This window comes from Triplophysa rosa, linkage group LG16 (assembly GCF_024868665.1).
Source record: "Triplophysa rosa linkage group LG16, Trosa_1v2, whole genome shotgun sequence".
NCBI classification, from domain to species: domain Eukaryota; kingdom Metazoa; phylum Chordata; class Actinopteri; order Cypriniformes; family Nemacheilidae; genus Triplophysa; species Triplophysa rosa.
The window spans coordinates 2718191-2737446 of NC_079905.1; the positions used below are offsets into that span (position 1 = coordinate 2718191).

Here is a 19256-nt window from a genome sequence, read left to right on the forward strand (position 1 = left end):
CTGACAACTCACCCCCACTTTTAAAACCACTGCGTATTCTTTAATAAAATGAGGATATTTGTTATCATTAACATAACTGGCATATTAAATTGTATCTAACTAGCCAACTTCACAAACGTTAGTTTGTGTGGTGAGTCAATAAATGAGAGAGAAAGATAACTTACACAACAATGTAGGCAATATAATGGTTTTAGATGATAAGAGATGAGAACTCCTGTCAAGCCTTGTAAAAGTCAGGCTAGAGACACTCCCAGCAATCTATAAGTGCAACGGTTGCTTGATAAACTGCACAAATGTTCATTGTTAATTATTATAGTTGACTATCAATGTCAATAGACGCAACTTGCACTCAAAAGTGTGACCCAGTGTGTGAAAACTAGGCTAAAACTCTAGTTATTAGTGAAGAGCTTTAGAGTTTGATTTTAACCATTTATTTCAATATGATTTGCTGTAAGTCTTTGACATGGCCTTAGTCGGTCAAAACTATATCAAAATCTAAAGATTATACCGTCACATGATATTCTTTACATTATGTTGGTTTCCCTGCTGAAAAAAATAATAGAACCCTGCCCAAAACACAAGAGATGCAGATGGGGATCAATAGAACACCCATTAATGCCAAAGATCGACATTTTTCTTTTAATTTTGTAAGGGAAAAATGTGTGGTTCATAATAGTAATAGTAAACCAATAGAATTTATGTAATACTATTTTTTAGCAGGGTGAGTTTATGTAGAAATAGTATATCACAAATAAATGACTTTATAGCTGGGTTTTCACATGGATGACAAATGTGCATTGAAAATTGCCAGCTGATAAAACCTGTGCTTTGGGGGTTGTATACATATACCATCTAAGGCTAAATGTAGCTCTTAACTGGCTGAGAGACAGCGATTAACAAAACCAGCAAGTCCCCACACGCAGCTGTCATTGGCTATAGAAATCTTGCTTGCAATAAATCTTTCAGAATGCTCTTGATTATGTATAGAGGTATACTCTATGCATTCCTGAGTGTGGTGGTGGTGCTTATAAATGGGTTGTCGACCTGGGATGGGTGAGTAGGCTGGGGGGAATCATACTCACTACAAAAAACCAGACTACACCACTGGTTTAGCCTAACCATTAAAGATTTGTTTAATAAAGTGATACCATTTTCTTTATTATTGTTATTATATTTATATATTCGTGTCTTAGGCCTTCTTTAAATGGATGTTTTGTTTTACTCAATACTCATTGTTTTTGTTTATGGCATTAAAGAAATAAAAATAAAAGATTGTATATTTGTTACACTGCACAAATAAAAAAAATCACGGACACAAATTAAAAACGTAATATGTTTGAAGAGGGGACGGTGACTTCTGACAGTCCCTTAAATGTAAATATGGCTGTACAATATTTCACAGTTATACAAATACCGCAGTGGTTTGCAATAAATTATTTTATCATCATTTATAGTCGAAGTTTTAGGTTGACGCAAACAGCAGATTGGCACGCGTGTAATCTACATGGCATGTTGATTTTTTTCGTTAATCAGATATATTGATTTCATTAATATGTCGATATAAACGATTGAAACATTAACCAGTATCTGAAATAAAAACATTGTATTTTTTATGTTTGTTTGAGAAGTCCACGTAATTGGTATATTTGTATTGAAATATGTCCACTGTACTTAACGTAGTTAAACAGTGCACCTGTTGTTGTGAATGTTAGGAAATAGAAAATATAATCAGCTTATTATCATATTAAATCACACTCCAAAATGATCTTTGTTCGTTTGTCTGTTTGTTTGTTGGTTGGTTTCTCTGCAGGGGTGAAGTGAGGAAAGGATGCAAGGGATTAGATATGGGAAATACTCTATGACACTGGTCATATGTGTAATTCTAGTCTGCATGTTTCTGGTCTTCCAACCCCTGGACGACTTCTCAGATGGGATCTGTGCGTGTACTCACTGTGTCAGACAGCAGAGCCACAGTCACTGGTTCAATGAACTCTACGATGTCTCTGTCCCACCTTTGCTCACCAGGAGAAATCATGTGCTTAGTGATAGTGTCCTGAAGTATTGGAAGGTATTCTTCTAACTGTAAAATGACTTTGATCCCTATGTTTTAGAGAAACCTTCCTGAAACACTTTAACATAACATTGCAGGGTCTTCAGAAATATAAGATTGAATCCAACTACGCCGAAGTGGTGGAGAAGTTGTTCTCGCTCTTCCCAGATAAAGAACACTACTCCGATGCTGGACCGGATCGCTGCAGAATCTGTGCTGTTGTGGGAAACTCTGGCAACCTCAAAGGATCCCATTATGGACGTCTCATAGATCTTCATGACTTTGTCATTAGGTATTAATACGTTGAGAAGTTGAGATATGTCACTGTCATAAACATATCAGTTCTGACCTATTGTTTTTTTTGCTTTTATTGTTAAGCTAGGATAAATAAGGGCCCAACCAAAGGTTTTGAGAAGGATGTGGGTTCCAAGACCACTCATCGGTTGATCTATCCCGAGAGCGCTGTGGATATGGACAACTCCACCCACCTGGTGCTTTCTCCCTTTAAGGTCTTGGACATGGAGTGGCTCATCAGTGCCTTCACCACTAAAACCATCACACGGTGAGGACAGTGTAGCCGGCCTGAAAAAACGCTGCCACTACATTTAGAGAAAAAACAAAATATGGCATGGAGTTACATGAGATCATTCCACAGTGTGGGCTTCAGTTCACAGAATTGTAATGGTCTAGTCAGGGCTCTAGACTGCGACCAAAATGGTCGTAAATGCGATCTTTTTTTTTTTATCATGTGCGAGGTAAAATTTCACCGGGTTGCATTGGTGCAAGTGCGTAAAACTAATTTTTGCCCCGCCAAAGATTTATTTGAACATTTAATGTGATTTACGAGTGGTGAATGACGCACATGGGACAAGTGCAGGAAAGAGCGAGCAGAGAGCTCGTGCACTCCCTCTGTCTCCAAATAGCTCCACAGTGACTATTTTAAAAGTGACAAATTAACAGAATGATTCATCAACATACAAGGTCATTATGATTACTATAAAAAAATTGGTACATCATGTTCCCGAACAGCATTCCTATCAACTGATCGCATTTGAATTGATATGTGGGGGAGGAAAAACAGTAAACCTTTAAGCTATTTATTGAAAAAGTTTTGGGCAAAAGATGGGTTTTGGGTTTTATTCAAATATATGCATAGAAAAACAACAAGCTTGTGGGATGTAAAGCATATGTTGACAACAGTTTCACCCGTTATTAATATTTCTTGATCTTCTCTTGTAGTAATATCTTGTGGCCATTCTCCTGCATCTTGACTCAAAAGCTTTACGCATGTTGTGTGTAATTTTTCACAAGCTTTCTTAAAATGTAATCCTTCCCATGGAATTGAGAAACATAAGAGAGAAAAAATAAGAGACCAGTCTAGTCTCATCTTTAATCATTATTTCTCCATGTATTGCGGAAATTCCAGTTCAGTGTGTGTTGAATTTCAACAGAAATGACATAGAATGACAGGATTGACTCAGGAATGACATAAAGCCAAGTCATCCAACAGCAATGTGAAAGACTGAGAGAATGCAAAGACGCATGAACGGTGTAAAAAAACTTGTTTATTCCAACAGTCTTTCTTGATTGCTTAAACACATTTCTTGAAATTATGGCCCCTTTTCTCGAAACTAAACACAAATCAATAACTTCTCAACCAAATTCCCTCAACATCTTATTTTCAGGCCAAAATGAAACTCGCCACTCAAAACCATTGAAACTTGCTGAAAAAGCAAACTTTTCCCCCAAACATGACACAAGCCCTCAGAAACACTTACACTACAACACAGTCTTAGACACTTCGAAACACTGTTACTAAAACCTCTTATTGGGATTCAAGAATATTTCTCTCATATAAAGTGTGTGCTGTTATTATAGTTACATTTCTGAACTGGTTTTAAAGTACATTTAAAAACATAAACATGAATAAGAACTACTTTTCCTTGTAGTATTCAAGATGCGAAAACATTGAATCTTTTTTGTTATTTTGACCGGTTTGTGCCATTTCAATTCTCTACATAGCAAAAAAAAAAAAACATTTGCAATTTGGATGAACTGTTGTCACTTGTTCACAGAATGAATTTTTCTTAAACACATACTTAATAATAAATTCAGAAAAACTGAAAATAATTTTAAGTTTGTGTTCTTGTCTTTTATAGCACTTACATCAAAGTTAAGCCGAGTGTAACTGCCAACAGACATAAGGTGAGTTTTCAGTTTGAACTTTGAAATGGTTTGCATTCTGTCGAGGGGCTGGGATGAATGTCCTTTTGACAGTTCCATTGTTCCATCTGCTAAAATAAGAAGGTCACAGTCCATGAATCTGAAATGCTTTGTTTTCAGCAGATCAACCCCACCCCGTCCTGTCCGACCTTGTTGTCAAGTTTTTTTTTAAATGTTTTTACAAGTATAACATGTGCTTCTGAATGCACGTGTGGGTGTTCTTGTGGCATAACCTGCTCCCGTATGTATAGGAGCCTTTGAAAGTAAGGGTGGGGGAGGATTATTTTAGACAGGGACATTAAAGAACAGAAATGTTTGAGCTTGCCATTGTAAATGTAATTCTAGTTTATTTCAGCCGTTTGTATAAAACAAATATTGAATCTTCCAGGTGATGATTCTACACCCGGCTTTTATAAAATACGTCCATGAGATTTGGTTACTAAAACGTGGCCGATATCCATCTACTGGCTTCCTCGCAATTGTATTTGCCCTGCACATCTGTGACCAGGTAGTTCTTTAAAATATATAAATAATATGAAAATCATTATATAAAATATATATAAATAATAATATATAATAAGCATAGTTATTACACGGCTCGTTGGAATGCTTGATTCTGTTTGGCCAGTCGCGACATTTGCAGATTCCTTATTCCCAGATAACAACCTCTCAAATATCATTTTGACAGTTTTTTTTTTTGACAAATTAAATATAAATATATCTTTTAATAACATATATGACATTATTTTTTACAAATGATTAAACCAAATTGCCTGTTCGTGACATTTGAACGTCGTTTCTTACCTTAAAACCGAAAGCAAACGGCTTTTCCTTGCGGAAGGTCTGTAAAAATGAGCTAATAAAACATTTCAAATTCACATTTCATGTCCAGTTTTTTTCTCATGTGGCAAGTAGCCGTGTAATAAGCGGGATAATGTACAGGCAGCCGGCTGTTATAGCAAAATAAGCCCCTTTAGTGTGATACAAGACCCTCCGCTTCACACTGTCGGGGGCTTATTTCTGCCATAACAACCGGCTGCCTGTACATGAATTATCCCTTACATAATAATGAAAAGAATGTTCTTCAATTCAGCTTGATCTAATATTTTTGAGTCATTTTATTGAATGATTTTGACCTTTTTTTAAATATTGATGCAGGTTTCTGCATTTGGGTTCGGTGCCGATCAGTATGGAAACTGGTTTCATTACTTTGAGAAAACCGGGCCCAACCTCCGTACCGGCGCTCACAGCGGCAGCTTTGAATTTGACACTATGATGCGCCTTTACCTTGAAAACAAAATTCAGGTGTTCAGAAGAAGATAATCGGAGGAAATCTGACGTGTCATGCAACGCTTCAGTAAATGGAACCAGAACAACCGTGCTGTCAACACCTGCATCATAGGGCACTCATTTATGCTGCTTGTTTTTTTGTTTGGTTGCAAATGTTTGCTCGGTTGAGAGAAAAGGCTTCCCTTGAGCAAAGCTCCACATGCTGTTATGTATTTAAAGTGACCCAGTTTTACGGGCGTAGGACAGTCAGAGGTCACTTTATTGTCTGTGATGATATATTTTATTTATTTAGGCGCCTCACAAATTCCTGTCTGTGTACATGGGAGAGAATGTTTTTTTTTTTGGGTGTGGAAGTCTATTGTGCAACAGAATGCTCGGTGGCCCCTCAGATAACTTCTGAATGATCAGCCAATGATGCACCTGCTCGGCGACTGGAATTTTTCCAAATAAATGTCTCACGCTGATGGAGCAGTGAAGGGACACTGTGAAGAAACAGATCTTTACATATTATCAGGAGGTCATTATTTTTTTCGATAAAGTGTCCTACCTCTGCTAGGGGTCATAACTATGCAATTGTAATTTCAATCAAGTCAAGATGCTTAAATATGCCTTTTTAGTGTAGAGCCCAAATGTGTGTATCTGTTTGGTGAAACATCAGGTGCTGCGTGTTTCCAGGAACAGTAGTTTTCTCTTCACCATGTAATTTCAAGAAATGCCTTCAGAACAAAGGCGTTGCTACAAGTAATGGCTTATTCCTTGAGATCATCATGTTGTTCACAAAAAATTCTTAAAAGCTCTCACATGCTGGGGTACTGAACACACACTTTTGTTTTCGAAATGGTAACATGCATGTTCACGACTGCATTTCATTTAATAAATGAAAGAAACGCTAAACATTCACAAAAACAGTCATGCAGTTATTTTAACACGTGTCTAGTGTATTAAAATCTCGTGTCTCAAGAGGAAGATTCTGTATTTATTGTAATAGAGATGACTCATATTTAACTTCTACGTCAATACTATTGCAGCATTGTTTCATGGTGGATGTTAGGTAGGAAAGCCTGTAATTGTTTAGAAGTCACTCCAAAAAGATCACGAGAGATTAGAAAATAGATTTTGCACCTCCCAACAGAAGTACATTAAACACACTTACATAAAGGGCTGTGTGTACTGTATATTGATGTATACTGTATATGGCATTTCACATGATCGTTTATCAAAATGATTCGTTGATTATGATGCAAAAACGTTCAGAATAACTCGGAATGTAAATGTGGCAGTAGGCCTACATCAAAGGTTTTATTTCACAATAACAATAGCCTTATATGACATGCAGGCATAACTGCATTCCAGTGGTGCTTTGGCACAGCGATGCTCATTTTTTATAGCCTTTCAGTGCATGACTTTACAGATATGCCTTGAGATTAAACCCAAGTACAAATTAATTCAAATTCCAAAACAATTTCACTTTCACAAGGTAGAAAAACATGACCATAGATGTTCATTTAACTGTAAAGTATATAAAAAATAGAGTCAGAATATGCTTCTAATGACATATTTACTCTATTCTGCACACATTCCGTATATGTTTTCTTATCCGTGTATATGTTGCAGATGTTGACTAGAGCACAATGGGCAATAAAATATTTAACAAAAATAACTATTGCAAATCTCTGCGGAATTAATAAATGTAACAGTAAAAGCGGATCAGAAGAAAGAAACCTTACAACAGTTTCTCTGCTTAGGTGTGAAAAAACATGAAGCAGACGTGCTTAAAATAAAATGGTTGCCGTGCATGACCCCCTCATTTGTGATTTACTGTTGATAAAAACGTCTGCCAAATAAATGAATGTGAATGTCATTACCATCCACGTGATTTCATATATACAGGTACATCTCAAAAAATTAGAATATCATGAAAAAGGTCAATATTTTTTGTCACTCATTTCAGAAAGTGAAACCCATATATTATATAGATTCAAGAGTGAAATATTTCAAGCCTTTATTTATTGAAATTTTGATGATTATGGCTTAACAGATAATGAAAACCCAAAATTCAGTGTCTCAGAAAATTAGAATATTACATGGATCAATAAAAAAAAGTATATTTTAAACAGAAATGTCAGGCTTCTGAAAAGTATGTTCATTTCTATGTACTTGTTACGTCCCCGCCAGTCTAGGGTTGGCACGGTCGTAACAATTTTAACTAAATTAAAAATAAAAATTAATTATGACCGGCAGTGCCTCTCTTCTCCTGTTCCAGCTTAAAAGAACCACAACAAAGTTCTAGGCATAACGCAAGTTATTTATTCTCTCCGCTGTGAGTAGTAAAGCAATCAAAAATATTCAGAAGGGGATTAAACCAAAACAACAAACCAAAATCAAACTACCTATGTTTTAAGTTAATTAAATACCCTAACAAAATAATATCTCACAAAGAAAATACAAACAACTTCCCAAGCTCCCTGGCTAACATACCCAGGAGAAAACAGAGAGAAAAAAAATAAAAAAGGCAATCCCCGACAGCTTCAAAACATAAAAGTAAAAATTTAACAAGGAAAACTTAATGGTCTGAATCAAAGAACATCGTTCAGCACGACAAAACAAGAATATAATTGGAACTACTCACACAAGTACAACAGCAACCCAACACGTGCTGTCGTAGACTAAAACAGTTTTAACAACATGATGCAATAAGTGGTTGTCTGGGACAGAGGTTGTCCCGGCACACCACCCGTGGCGGAGCTTCACGACGCGCACTCTATAGAAGCTCCCTCACACTTTTCGGCCATCCACCATTTAAACTCTCCTGCTCAACACGCCATCCCTCGCAGCTGATCCCAATCAAGCGCTGCAGGAGAGAGAGAGAGAGAGAGAGAGAGAGAGAGAGAGAGAGAGAGAGAGAGAGAGAGAGAGAAAAAACTGCGCACCACACACCATGAACACAGTTAATTACACAAATTTACGCCCCAGGACCTAACAGTACTCGATATTTGGTTGGGGCTCCTTTTGCATGAATTACTGCATCAATGCGGCGTGGCATGGAGGCAATCAGCCTGTGGCACTGCTCAGGTGTAATGGAAGCCCAGGTTGCTTTGATAGCGCCTTCAGGTCATCGGCATTGTTGGGTCTGGTGTCTCATCATAGATTCTCTGTGGGGTTCAGGTCAGGTGAGTTTGCTGACCAATCAGGCACAGTATCAAAGCAGTATTATCATTTTTATCTAAACACATACCTATAAATAGTACATTTTAAAATCATAAAAATGGTCGCGTAATTTGATCACACACACGCAGATATTTGACGTTTGTTTAACAATTGGATTACTGAATGTTTACGCACACACACATGCAGACAAATACAATATTACAGAAACACACAGACAGGCAAAGAATCATACAGAAACACACATAATGGCACAATGGTATGTATGTATACTGTGTGTGTGTATACACTGTACATACACATCCATCACTTACTCGTTCTTTATTTATATTTTGTCCACATTTTAAAATTATTAAAAAAAAAAAAAAACTTGCTGAAATGTTGCGTTTAAGTAGCTTTTATATTTTTTATATCATACTTTTTATATCAACACATCAATTTTATTTTATTTTGGTACCGGCTGCTTTTTCGGCATTATTCATTATTCCTCATCCAGTTCAGAAACATTTTTATTAAACAAGAACAGTATATATACTGGAAAAGATATATTGATAATGTTGTGTTACGCCATTTAAAGCAAGTTTAAATGTGTATGGGTCTTGTTTTTAATATCCATAATTAATGATTTAATCTCAGTTCATTTTGTTCTATTAACATTAGATGGTGCCATTGGTGCATTAGATGCACTGTGGCAGCACTTTTTTTTGTAAAACAATCTGAAACACTATTTGATTTTCTTCTTGACCATTTATTTTTATTCTCTTACGTCTGTGTCATGTGATTAATGCCTACAATACAGCAAAGGGTCACAAAACAAGACCCCGTGTCAATGTGACATCATCACAAAGAGAGACAAGAAATTAGACAAAATGAGTGTCAAGAATGTAGAATAGACATGAATGATCATTGAGAAATGTGCAACGACTACATGCTGGATGATCATGAAATGGCATTAAGGTTTAATTTTAATACCGAACCAAACACCACAGGACTAAACAAACACTGAAATCATATACTGTAAATATCAACAGATATGATATACAGTGGCAAGAAAAAGTATGTGAACCTTTTGGAATTTCATGGTTTTCTGAATAAATGTGTCATAAAATGTGATCTGATCTTCATCCAAGTCAAGGGTATTGGCAAATAAAATGTGTCTAAAATAATAACACAACTTTTTTTGATCTTTCATGTCTTTATTGAGAACAACCAAAAAAAAAACCTTGTAGCGCTTGTGGAAAAAGTATGAGAACCCTTGAGATAATGGAGCTAATTGGAGTCAGGTTTTAGCACACCTGGAGTCTCCTTAAGATAATAAGTTTGGAGGTGTGGACTACAGCTACTTTGACTGATAAAAACCCCTCAAACTTTTTGAGTTTGCGCTGCACAAGAAGAGCACGCTTATGTGAGCCATGCCTCGCCAAAAAGAGCTTTCAGATTTCACGTGTTATGACAAATTTATTCAGAAAACAATGAAATTCCAAAAGGTTCACATACTTTTTCTTGCCACTGTATGAAATTAGTCATTCTCCAAGCCACTAATCCACCCTTTTCCATTTAAATCCACCAATTTAACACACCTATAGTTGTCGGGTAAGCATGTGACAATATACAACAATGAAAAAAATCTACTGCGTCAACAATGTCAAACAGTAGACTAAAGCTTTCTCATCATTCATTCAGGTTTATTAGAAAGCGAAAGGAGGCTACGCTAATCGCCTTCTGACACGCAGAGCAGTACACCTCACGGTTATTCCCAGAGACGGCTCTCTGCCATGGTTCCAACTCCTTATCCTCCAACCATTTGCATGAAAACTTGCATTTCCCCATTAGTCAACGATGTTGTTTAACAACCGGGTGTAAATGGACCTCCCACTATTCGCCTGCGCAATGATTAAATTCAGGTAAACTTTAGCATATGACCTCTTTATACAAACATGAAAAGATGATAAAAAAATGTAATACCTTGGAAAATGGCTTTTAAGACCCCTCGGACACCCTGAAACAAACTAAATATCTAATACAATTTGGCACATCTTTAGTCGGATTTACCTCTCTTGACATGTAAACGATTAACACATTAAAAGGCTAATAAAAATGATTATCATCTGTAATATTTCAACTCCACCGATATTCTTACCTGAGTATGCAAATACTCTTCATAAAGTGCCAGCAGTGATGACACCAGGTCTGTGCACCAATCACAGCTCCAACCTGAAAGTGTCTATATTTTTCAATATTCAATGTTTTCTTGCTTTTCTTAATATTAATGAAATTTACGTATAATATAGAAATATATTTCAAAGAAAATAGGACACATACGTTTTGGGACAATATTTATGCAACAACAGTGGGATGGGTTTGTGTTGTTAGAAACATGGAGCAATCATTCCCCCTCCCCCAAAAAGAAAGTTTTTTTGTATTATTAAATTTGACAGATATACTATATCCCTTTATACATGAAAATCTTGTTTCTCCGCTGAAGCTCATTCATGGTTTTATTTTCAAAGTCTCCGCCATGGCTACCTCTGGAAAAGTGAGCCAAAGTTCTGTCAAAATAATGGTGCCAGTTTCCATCACTTCTAGCTCCAAAGCCAAAAACTTTAACCTGTGTGAGAGTGAGATCAAGTCATATATACTCGCTCAGATAATCTATTTTCATCTAATTGGTTCAAGAGTGGTTCAGAGTTTGTCAAAAGCAAACATTAGACTCTGTGAATCAAATATCAGAGAGGGAAAGTGATTTTTACCTCATCACAGATGTGAAGGGCCAGTATTAGTGAAATGAAGCCTGTAGATGGATATCTGCCGTGCCTTTGTGACCAGTTATCATAAACGTATTTTATGAACGCTGGATGGACAATCATCACCTTAAAGAATAATGGAATAGTTATTTAATAAAAATATGATGAATCTTAAGCATAAGACTGATTTTTAGGGTACATACCCTGTCCATGTCAGCATTTAGAGTACTTTTCACATTAGTGTACGTGCTGGAGAACACAAAGGTCATTGGGTTAAAACAACTAAATTAGCATCAAAGATGAAGGCCGAAAATATGATTTTAGCAGGTGACTTGACAATATCATCTGTCTGTACGATCACAAAAGTAAGGTAAAAATATCGAAGGTATAGTTGACCCAAAAATGAAATGAATGAAATCTTGTGATTCTAAACTTGCTCGACTTCTGCAGAACACAAAAGAAGATATTTTAAAGAACGCTGGCAACCAAACAACACTGACTCCTGTTGACTTTCATTGAACACAAAACCAATGAGACATTTCTCTTCTTTTGTGTTCCACAGAAAATAAAGAGTCATATTTTGTAAGACATGGTTGAATGAATGATGACAGAACTTCAAGCCACATACACATGGTTGGCCTTCAACTAATTTCGGCATGTATTGTGGCAATTCCAGTCCAGTGTTTGTTCAACAGAAACGAGGAATTCAACCAGGAATTCACCCAACAGCAACGTGAAAGGCTGAGAGAATGCAAAACATGCATGAACGTTGTGAAAACAGAACAGGCTTTATTCCATCATACTGTCAGGGTTCCTGTTTAGCGTGTCTTTGTTTTCTCTCTGTTTTTATGTTTTTTTTTAGTTGTGAGCACATGGCCTCATTTGACAGCCTGCCATTTGCTTTCATGTCATCATGATGTGACCCGGTCCACTTGTTTCCCTGTTAATCATCTCGTTATTGTTTCACTCCTCACCTGTTCCTTGTCATTGTTTTCTCTCGTCCCCTTCTGTTCCTCATTTTGTGTCCTGATTTTCTTCCCTTTATATTCCCTGTGTTTCTCTTGTCCTGTGTCACACCGTTTGTATTAGTTTGCTTCGCTCTAGTCTAGTTATCTTGCCTTGTTACTATATTTTGACCCAATAATTATCCTGTCTCGTCTATAGGCTCCAGTGCTCGTTAGTGATGGGCAGAGCCAGGCTTCATGAAACAATGAAACGGTCGAAACAAATGTGCCTTATCTTGTCGAGGCTTCGAAACATTCCGACACCCATCTCCACGGTGACACCTAGTGGTCATTTGCGCGTGTTGCTCTGTTAGAATCTGTATGTTCGTGAGTGAGTTTGATTGAGTGTGTGGGGGAGTGGTTAGTGTTCCTGACTGGCATGCTGTGGTCGAGGGTTTGAATTTTTTTTATTTTGAATCTATTATTTTTTAATTTTGAGTTTTTAGTATCCTTAAAGACAGCAGATGTTTTGGCTACACCTATGCCCATCCAATAAATGAAGGTGGTAGGGGTGCATGTGTTTCAACATTGATAAGTGTTATGATTTGCCATCACACACCTCCAAGGCTGTTTTCAAAATGGTCCCATAGGCTACAATTGACCTTTGACTTTTTATTGCACTCATCTATAAAAAATGTGTGTGTGTGTATATACTGTATATATACATATATATATATATATATATATATATATAAACACAACATATGGCTCTGTTTGTTTAGTGAAATTTGGCTATAGATTTCACATTAAGTGATACTTATCCCGAGAGTGATCCATAGATCACTATGGTTATTTTTTATTTCTTGATTTACAGTCAATAAGTTATAGACACTGGTTTATGAGTTTACTTTCAGATCAACACACCCTAGTGGCGAAATGTCGACGAAACAGTAATGACGTAAGGAAGCCTCGTTTGCTAAAAATCATATGACTTGATACAGGCTTGGAAGCACTGATTCAATAGAAAAGATTCGATACGGGTTTCGAAGCTTCATGAAGCCTGTTTCGAAAGCGCCCATCACTAGTGCTCGTTGTCATCTGCATGTTTGTCTACCTCTGTACCCTCAGATTCCTGCCCCAGTGATCAGGGCTCTTGTTCCCATCTCTTCCCTATGGATACCATATCTCCCTGCGGGGTTGTCATCTCTTCCAGAGTGGATTACGTCTCTCTCTGTGTGAGTCAAAGACTAGCCAGGAGGCTCCCCCTACAGCCACCTCAGATCTGCCCGGGCCGATTCCCCTTGCCTGTTTCCCCTGGCCAGTCACGGCCATCTCCCCTTCCACCCCTGGCCAACCACTCAAGCCTTGTTTGTTTAAGTCTTGTTGAACCCCGCTTCTGATTCCGACCTCGTTCCTGACACATGTATTCATGTTTGAACTGATCCTAAAATACATGTGAAACATTAGTTTTGTGTTTAAACGTGAACATGAACTTGTTTTCTTTGCAGTATTCAAGATCTGCTAACATTACAACTTTTTGTTATTTTGAGCAGTTTCTGCAAATACAACATACAATATTTTTATTTGGAATTTGGGAGAAATGTTGCGACTAGTTCACAGCATGAAACAAAAAATTATAATCTTATTGAAACGCGTACCAATTCATAAAAACTTAAAATAATTTGTGTTGTCTTAGTTTTTGTTTTTCTGTTTCTCAAAAGTTGTGGTTAAGGAATATTTCCACTTGTTTGTTTTTAGAAAGACGTATTTTCAAGCTTTTATTTTTTGTATTTCTGCACAATCTCACCGTGTGATGTGTTTAGTGGTGAAGATGCTGATGAGCCAGCGCAGATCAAGGATCTTAAAGGGCACAATAATCAGATGGGTGGACTTATCAATGTCCACAGCGCTTTCAGGGTAGATAATCCTGTGGGTGGTCTTAGACCCCACGTCCCCCTCATAACCTTTTGTTGGACCCTTGTTTATCCTGTGAGAAAGGAAGAGATAAATATTTAAAAATTTTCACTGACACTTTGTTCCAACCCTCTTTTTTTTAAAGATTTGTTTTTGCCTTTAATTGTACAGCTTTTTTTTAGAGGGTACAGGAAGTGAAGTGGGAGAGAGAAGGGGGTGGGTTCGGGAAAAGACCACGAGATGGGAATCGAACCCGGGTCGCCCGATGTGCAACTGCGCCACATGTTGGAGCACTGCCCACTAGGCTATCGGCTCCGAAGTTCCAACTCTCTTTAATCAAGGGTCACAAACCAAAAGAATGGCACATTTCTCAAATCATAATTCTCAACTATTTCAGGAGTAAACCTTTACCTACAAGGAAACTTTATCTCTGTTCTAGCCCCACTGGCACGTAAATGCATGCTCAGTGCCCCCGGTTCCGTATGGTGTAACATTCCAACACACAACACCATTTTATTACGTGGTCACTTGGCAGCCCATATTGCGTCCTTCCGTTTCAACCACAGCCAGTGGATGCTTCTCTCAGCAACAGTGGCAAGTTCTTTGACTACCGTCCATTGGGCCTGTCCTCTGATCCTTACTTCCTTAAGCATCCTTGTAGTGGAATTGGTAACAAAGCCCCTGCAGCCAGGGGTGTAGCGGCCATGAAAATGGGTGGGACAGCTGTCAGGTGATGTGACCCTCAAAGGCCAAACCAATTATGCACATAATGTACATGTTCATATAATAAATTCTATACAGAATACCAGTTGGCATTTTAGAGCACCCTAGTAGCAATTTTAGGAAAATGCAATAATAGCAAATAGTCTAAACACTATTGGAACACACCGCCTTTACCATATTTTATTTAACAATTTAAAAATAGAATGAAATATATACTGTGTGTACATATATATAAATGTTTTGATTCCTTAAAACATTGGCAAGTAGTCACAATTAAGAAAAAACTGCCTGTCAATACTCAAAATACTCACCTGTATTCTGGAGAGGTCGAGTTACTGTCCAACTCCTCTGTGTCAGTGACGTGACAGCCTGCCTTCTCTACAGACCGGTTAAAGTTAGGAACATAACGGTAATGAATTAAAGGACTAAATGAGTATGATAATACCTGATGAGTATAGGAATAAGAATAATTCCATTCCTAAGACAACAGAACCCAATAATCAGTTATATGCTCAACTAGCAGACGCTTTCAACTAAAGCAACTTACCAGTATGAGAGAATAATCACACAATCGGCGCGATGTGACGTCGCATTGTTCGCTTCATTTCAAATCATAACGTGTAGAAATTCGATCAAGTGATTTGTGTTATCACGACATAACACATACATTGTGTGTTTGAGAAAAGGACGTAATCACCCTCTGCTTTTTCTGGTACGCATTTAGGTTAAAGTCACCCCATACAAACCGTCAATGGAAGAAAAGATGTGAATGAAAGAAATCACGAGCGCAACTCCCATCAGCAGATTTGAAGCCGTTTGCAGACGCGCAAGAGATGATTCGGCTTGTGATTGGCTGAATTTAACTTCACTCAAAACTAAGTAACAAACCAGAGAACACGGGCTGAAATATATTAGGCGGTGGGTCAAAATAAAACACTTCCACCGGGAACACTACTTTCGCTGTCCTTCCCCGATCTTCAGCTCCTATTGTCAGCCTCCGCTGCCAAGTTGGCTAACAGGAGATTTTTTCTTCCAAATGCTTCGTTAATGGCCTCTTCCCAATGTACAGTTGTTCTAAAATGTATTTTTTTGTAAATCTGCTTCGCAACAGCACAACTGAATTAAATATGAATAGAAAAAAAAGGGTTTCGATGTAAATGTTTTAAAGAAGTTGGCTAGTTGTTACCTTATGACCAAGTCATGGCTGTCTATCAATTCACCGTATTGGGATTTCAGAAGATTCCCAGAGTTTCCGACCACGGCACAGGTCCTGCAGCGATCCAGACTAGCGTCCAAATAGTGTTCCTCATCTGGGAAGAGAGCAAACAATGTGTCCACCAAATCCGTGTACACATGTTCAGAGCCGTCAATTTGTAGACCCTAAAAGTGTTTAAAAGAAGACATCATCAAGTTTAGCAGCAGTTCTTATGGATGCGATCACTGAGAGAGTTTGTCTATTTAAACCCTAAAATTGTCCCAAACACAAAATACATACAGTACATCATATTTCATATTAGGGATAAAAGGGAATTTGCTTACTTTCCACCATCTATAGACATCTTTCTTTAACACGCTGTTCTTTTTGTTCAGCATAGTTGGAATTGTTGGGCTGTAGCGCATAAAGAACCAGTCATCATCGTTCAGATCTCTGACACATTGATCACAAGCGCACAGACCTCCTCCATCATCATCATCATCATCAGATGTTTGCAGGGAATTGTATATCACAGCGTTTTGGAGAAACATGAAAAGAAAGATGATGCTAAAAAAGATTGTGGTTGAAAAAACTTTGATGTATGATTCCTGTTTATTGAAGGTGATCATATTTTCGTCTGTACGGTCTCTGATGGTTCAAAACCCAACAGCTGAAATGCAAAACAGCACATTTAGTGTGTATAATAAAATAATGAAAATTGTGCATGGGCATTTATGGACAAACTAAACCAAGTATTTAAAAATTGTTTATTTGTTTAAATAATTATTTTTTATTTTATACCATTTCTTTTTTTCATGCTGTTTTCACACGAACTGTATCTACTAAATAATAATGATTTGATTTCTTTTAAACAATTTTTTCTGTATAGCCAATACAGAACAATGCAAATTTGTGAAAAGGGCTTTAGAAATAAATTTCAATTAAATTCTAGGGTTTTTTTTGGATAATTGAGATTAATTGGTTCGAGTTTAATTAGTTTTAAACCATCAAAACAAATAAAACACAAAATATTTATTGTGCCAAAAAAATCAAACTACAGCCTAAATGAGTACAAAAAAACAAAAAAATGAAAACATTTGCTTCAGTTTACACTCCAACTATACAACACACAAACTTTTTTAACATATTTTTAACATATTACATATTTAAATAATTTAATAATAAAGGGTGAATACGCGTTTTCAATTTTCCAACGTTGGACACCACTTTTGGCCATTTCTGTCTATAAAAATATTTATTCAAAATCCTAGGACGGTTTAGAGAGACAAATGTGACACTTGTCAAATGTATTAAAAGTTAACGTACCTGCTTGTTTGGATGTTTGGTTTCTTGGAATGAAGCGGTAAATCTGAAGAGTATGGAGCGGATGTGAATCTCATGGTAAAGATGACTGAATTGATCTAGGATGGATGAATCTGAATCCTGGTCAGCGACCACACCTATGGTATTCGTTATGGTGTACTCTACTCTGACAGTTTTGTAGTCATGAAGGATGTTTATATTCCTGAACAGTATTGTTCTAAGGAGGAGAAAAGCAAACTTTTGTGAGGGTCAGGTTTCATATAGGACAAATGTCTAATTCCTGCACTAACCCTGCACTATACAGTAACTGTCTTGAACATTTCTAGCTGTCAATGCACTGAAACCAATACCTTCTTAAATGTTTGTGGTTTGTGCCAATTGCACCACTGTCATGTGAATGGTCTGAAACTACCCCGCACGCACTTGCCAGAACGCTTCACCCCGCCGTCCGTCCCAAGTCCCATAATCCACCTCGACACCAAGACGTTTGTTTACTCGCCTTCGAGTTCGCTTAAAACCCGCCAGATACCCATTATTAAAAACATACGATATACAGGTCCGTGTACCTTCGGATAATTCATTTATTCGTTTTTGTTTTCAAAACAGAAAAACGAATAAACCGTTCATTTTTTACATATTCCACCGTATACGAGACTAATTTTGGGGTTGTTTTCCTCAATATTTCTTTAAGTGCATCAAATTAATATACAACAAAACCAAAACGAAACATCAAGTATTTTTCTTAACAAAGCGCATTTTAGTCCACCGGAAGTTCAGCTGCACTGCCGCCTCTGGCGACGAGAGGTGGTAGCACAAGACCACTCTCTGAATTATACATATGTTTTCAGTGGTGTGTGCCACTAAATCCGTAAACAACCATACAGACACATAGGTAGACATTTCTGTGCAATGTAGAAGTATACACGCAGTTAATGAAATAAAGAATGGACCTATATGGACGCGCACGCGCATGCGTCAATGCTCGTGGCAGCGATGTATCTGACAGCGGGGGAGGTCACCATAGCCACCGTTAAAATGGATAGTGAGAGAGGCGCGTCTTGCACTTTAATGTGTTCAAAAATTGCACTTAGTTTGCACTTTGTATGTAGAAGTGTTTTGTCTTTTATGTTAACATTTTTACGAACAGTGCAAACAAAGTGCAATTTTTGAACACTTCTACATACAATTGTTGTATGTAGAACTGTTTTGTCTTTTATATTTTATACTGTATGTAGAAAGACATACATGATGCTATGTTTATAAAAATAAGATGAGTTAATAAAAAACCTGTACTTTTCGTTGCACGTTACATTCTATTACAAAAACTCCGCCCAAAACACAATAGAAAATGTAATGGGTTTCCTTGTAAGTACCATTATGAACCTTTGGGTTTTTATGCATTAAAACCAAAACTAAATTCCTATTATAACTAATAAATCCATTACATTTTCTATTGTGTTTTGGGTAGGGTTCTATTGTTTTTTTATTCTTAATAAAATGTAGTGAGTGGTGTGTATGAGACATTACATGTTGATCAAGCAGACTGTATATTATAAAAACTATTTCTTCACTTTACTTCTTCTTTGATCATGGGTCACTATGACCGGTTAACCTTTACATTCGCATACCTGAATATGAATGAATGAATAGCTTTTATTGTCATTGCAGGCAAAGCAAACAACGAA

At 37.1% G+C, this 19256-nt stretch overlaps 2 protein-coding genes across 3 annotated transcripts; one reads left to right on the top strand and one right to left on the bottom strand.

Moving 5' to 3' along the window:
- The first annotated feature begins 1796 nt into the window (after positions 1-1796).
- On the top strand, positions 1797-6533 carry LOC130566798 (CMP-N-acetylneuraminate-beta-galactosamide-alpha-2,3-sialyltransferase 1-like). Its single transcript, XM_057354580.1, has 6 exons — positions 1797-2068; positions 2149-2342; positions 2433-2612; positions 4210-4255; positions 4662-4781; positions 5432-6533. The coding sequence occupies exons 1-6, from the start codon at positions 1829-1831 to the stop codon at positions 5594-5596; spliced, it is 945 nt and encodes a 314-aa protein (XP_057210563.1). The 5' UTR covers positions 1797-1828; the 3' UTR covers positions 5597-6533.
- Positions 6534-9961: 3428 nt separating this feature from the next.
- On the bottom strand, positions 9962-17660 carry LOC130566797 (CMP-N-acetylneuraminate-beta-galactosamide-alpha-2,3-sialyltransferase 1-like). 2 transcript variants are annotated; one of them, XR_008964525.1, is made up of 8 exons: positions 17575-17660; positions 16593-16918; positions 16240-16433; positions 14224-14403; positions 11676-11721; positions 11479-11598; positions 10694-11336; positions 9962-10611 (listed from the first exon to the last, which is right to left on the bottom strand). XR_008964525.1 is itself a non-coding variant. In XM_057354579.1 (7 exons), exons 2-7 carry the CDS (start codon positions 16875-16877, stop codon positions 11172-11174), a joined length of 990 nt encoding a protein of 329 aa, XP_057210562.1. In that variant the 5' UTR covers positions 16878-16918; positions 17575-17660; the 3' UTR covers positions 9962-11171. The 2 variants fall into 2 exon arrangements, 1 of the variants encoding a protein (XP_057210562.1); XM_057354579.1 differs by having other exon boundaries at positions 9962-11336.
- Positions 17661-19256: the final 1596 nt, after the last annotated feature.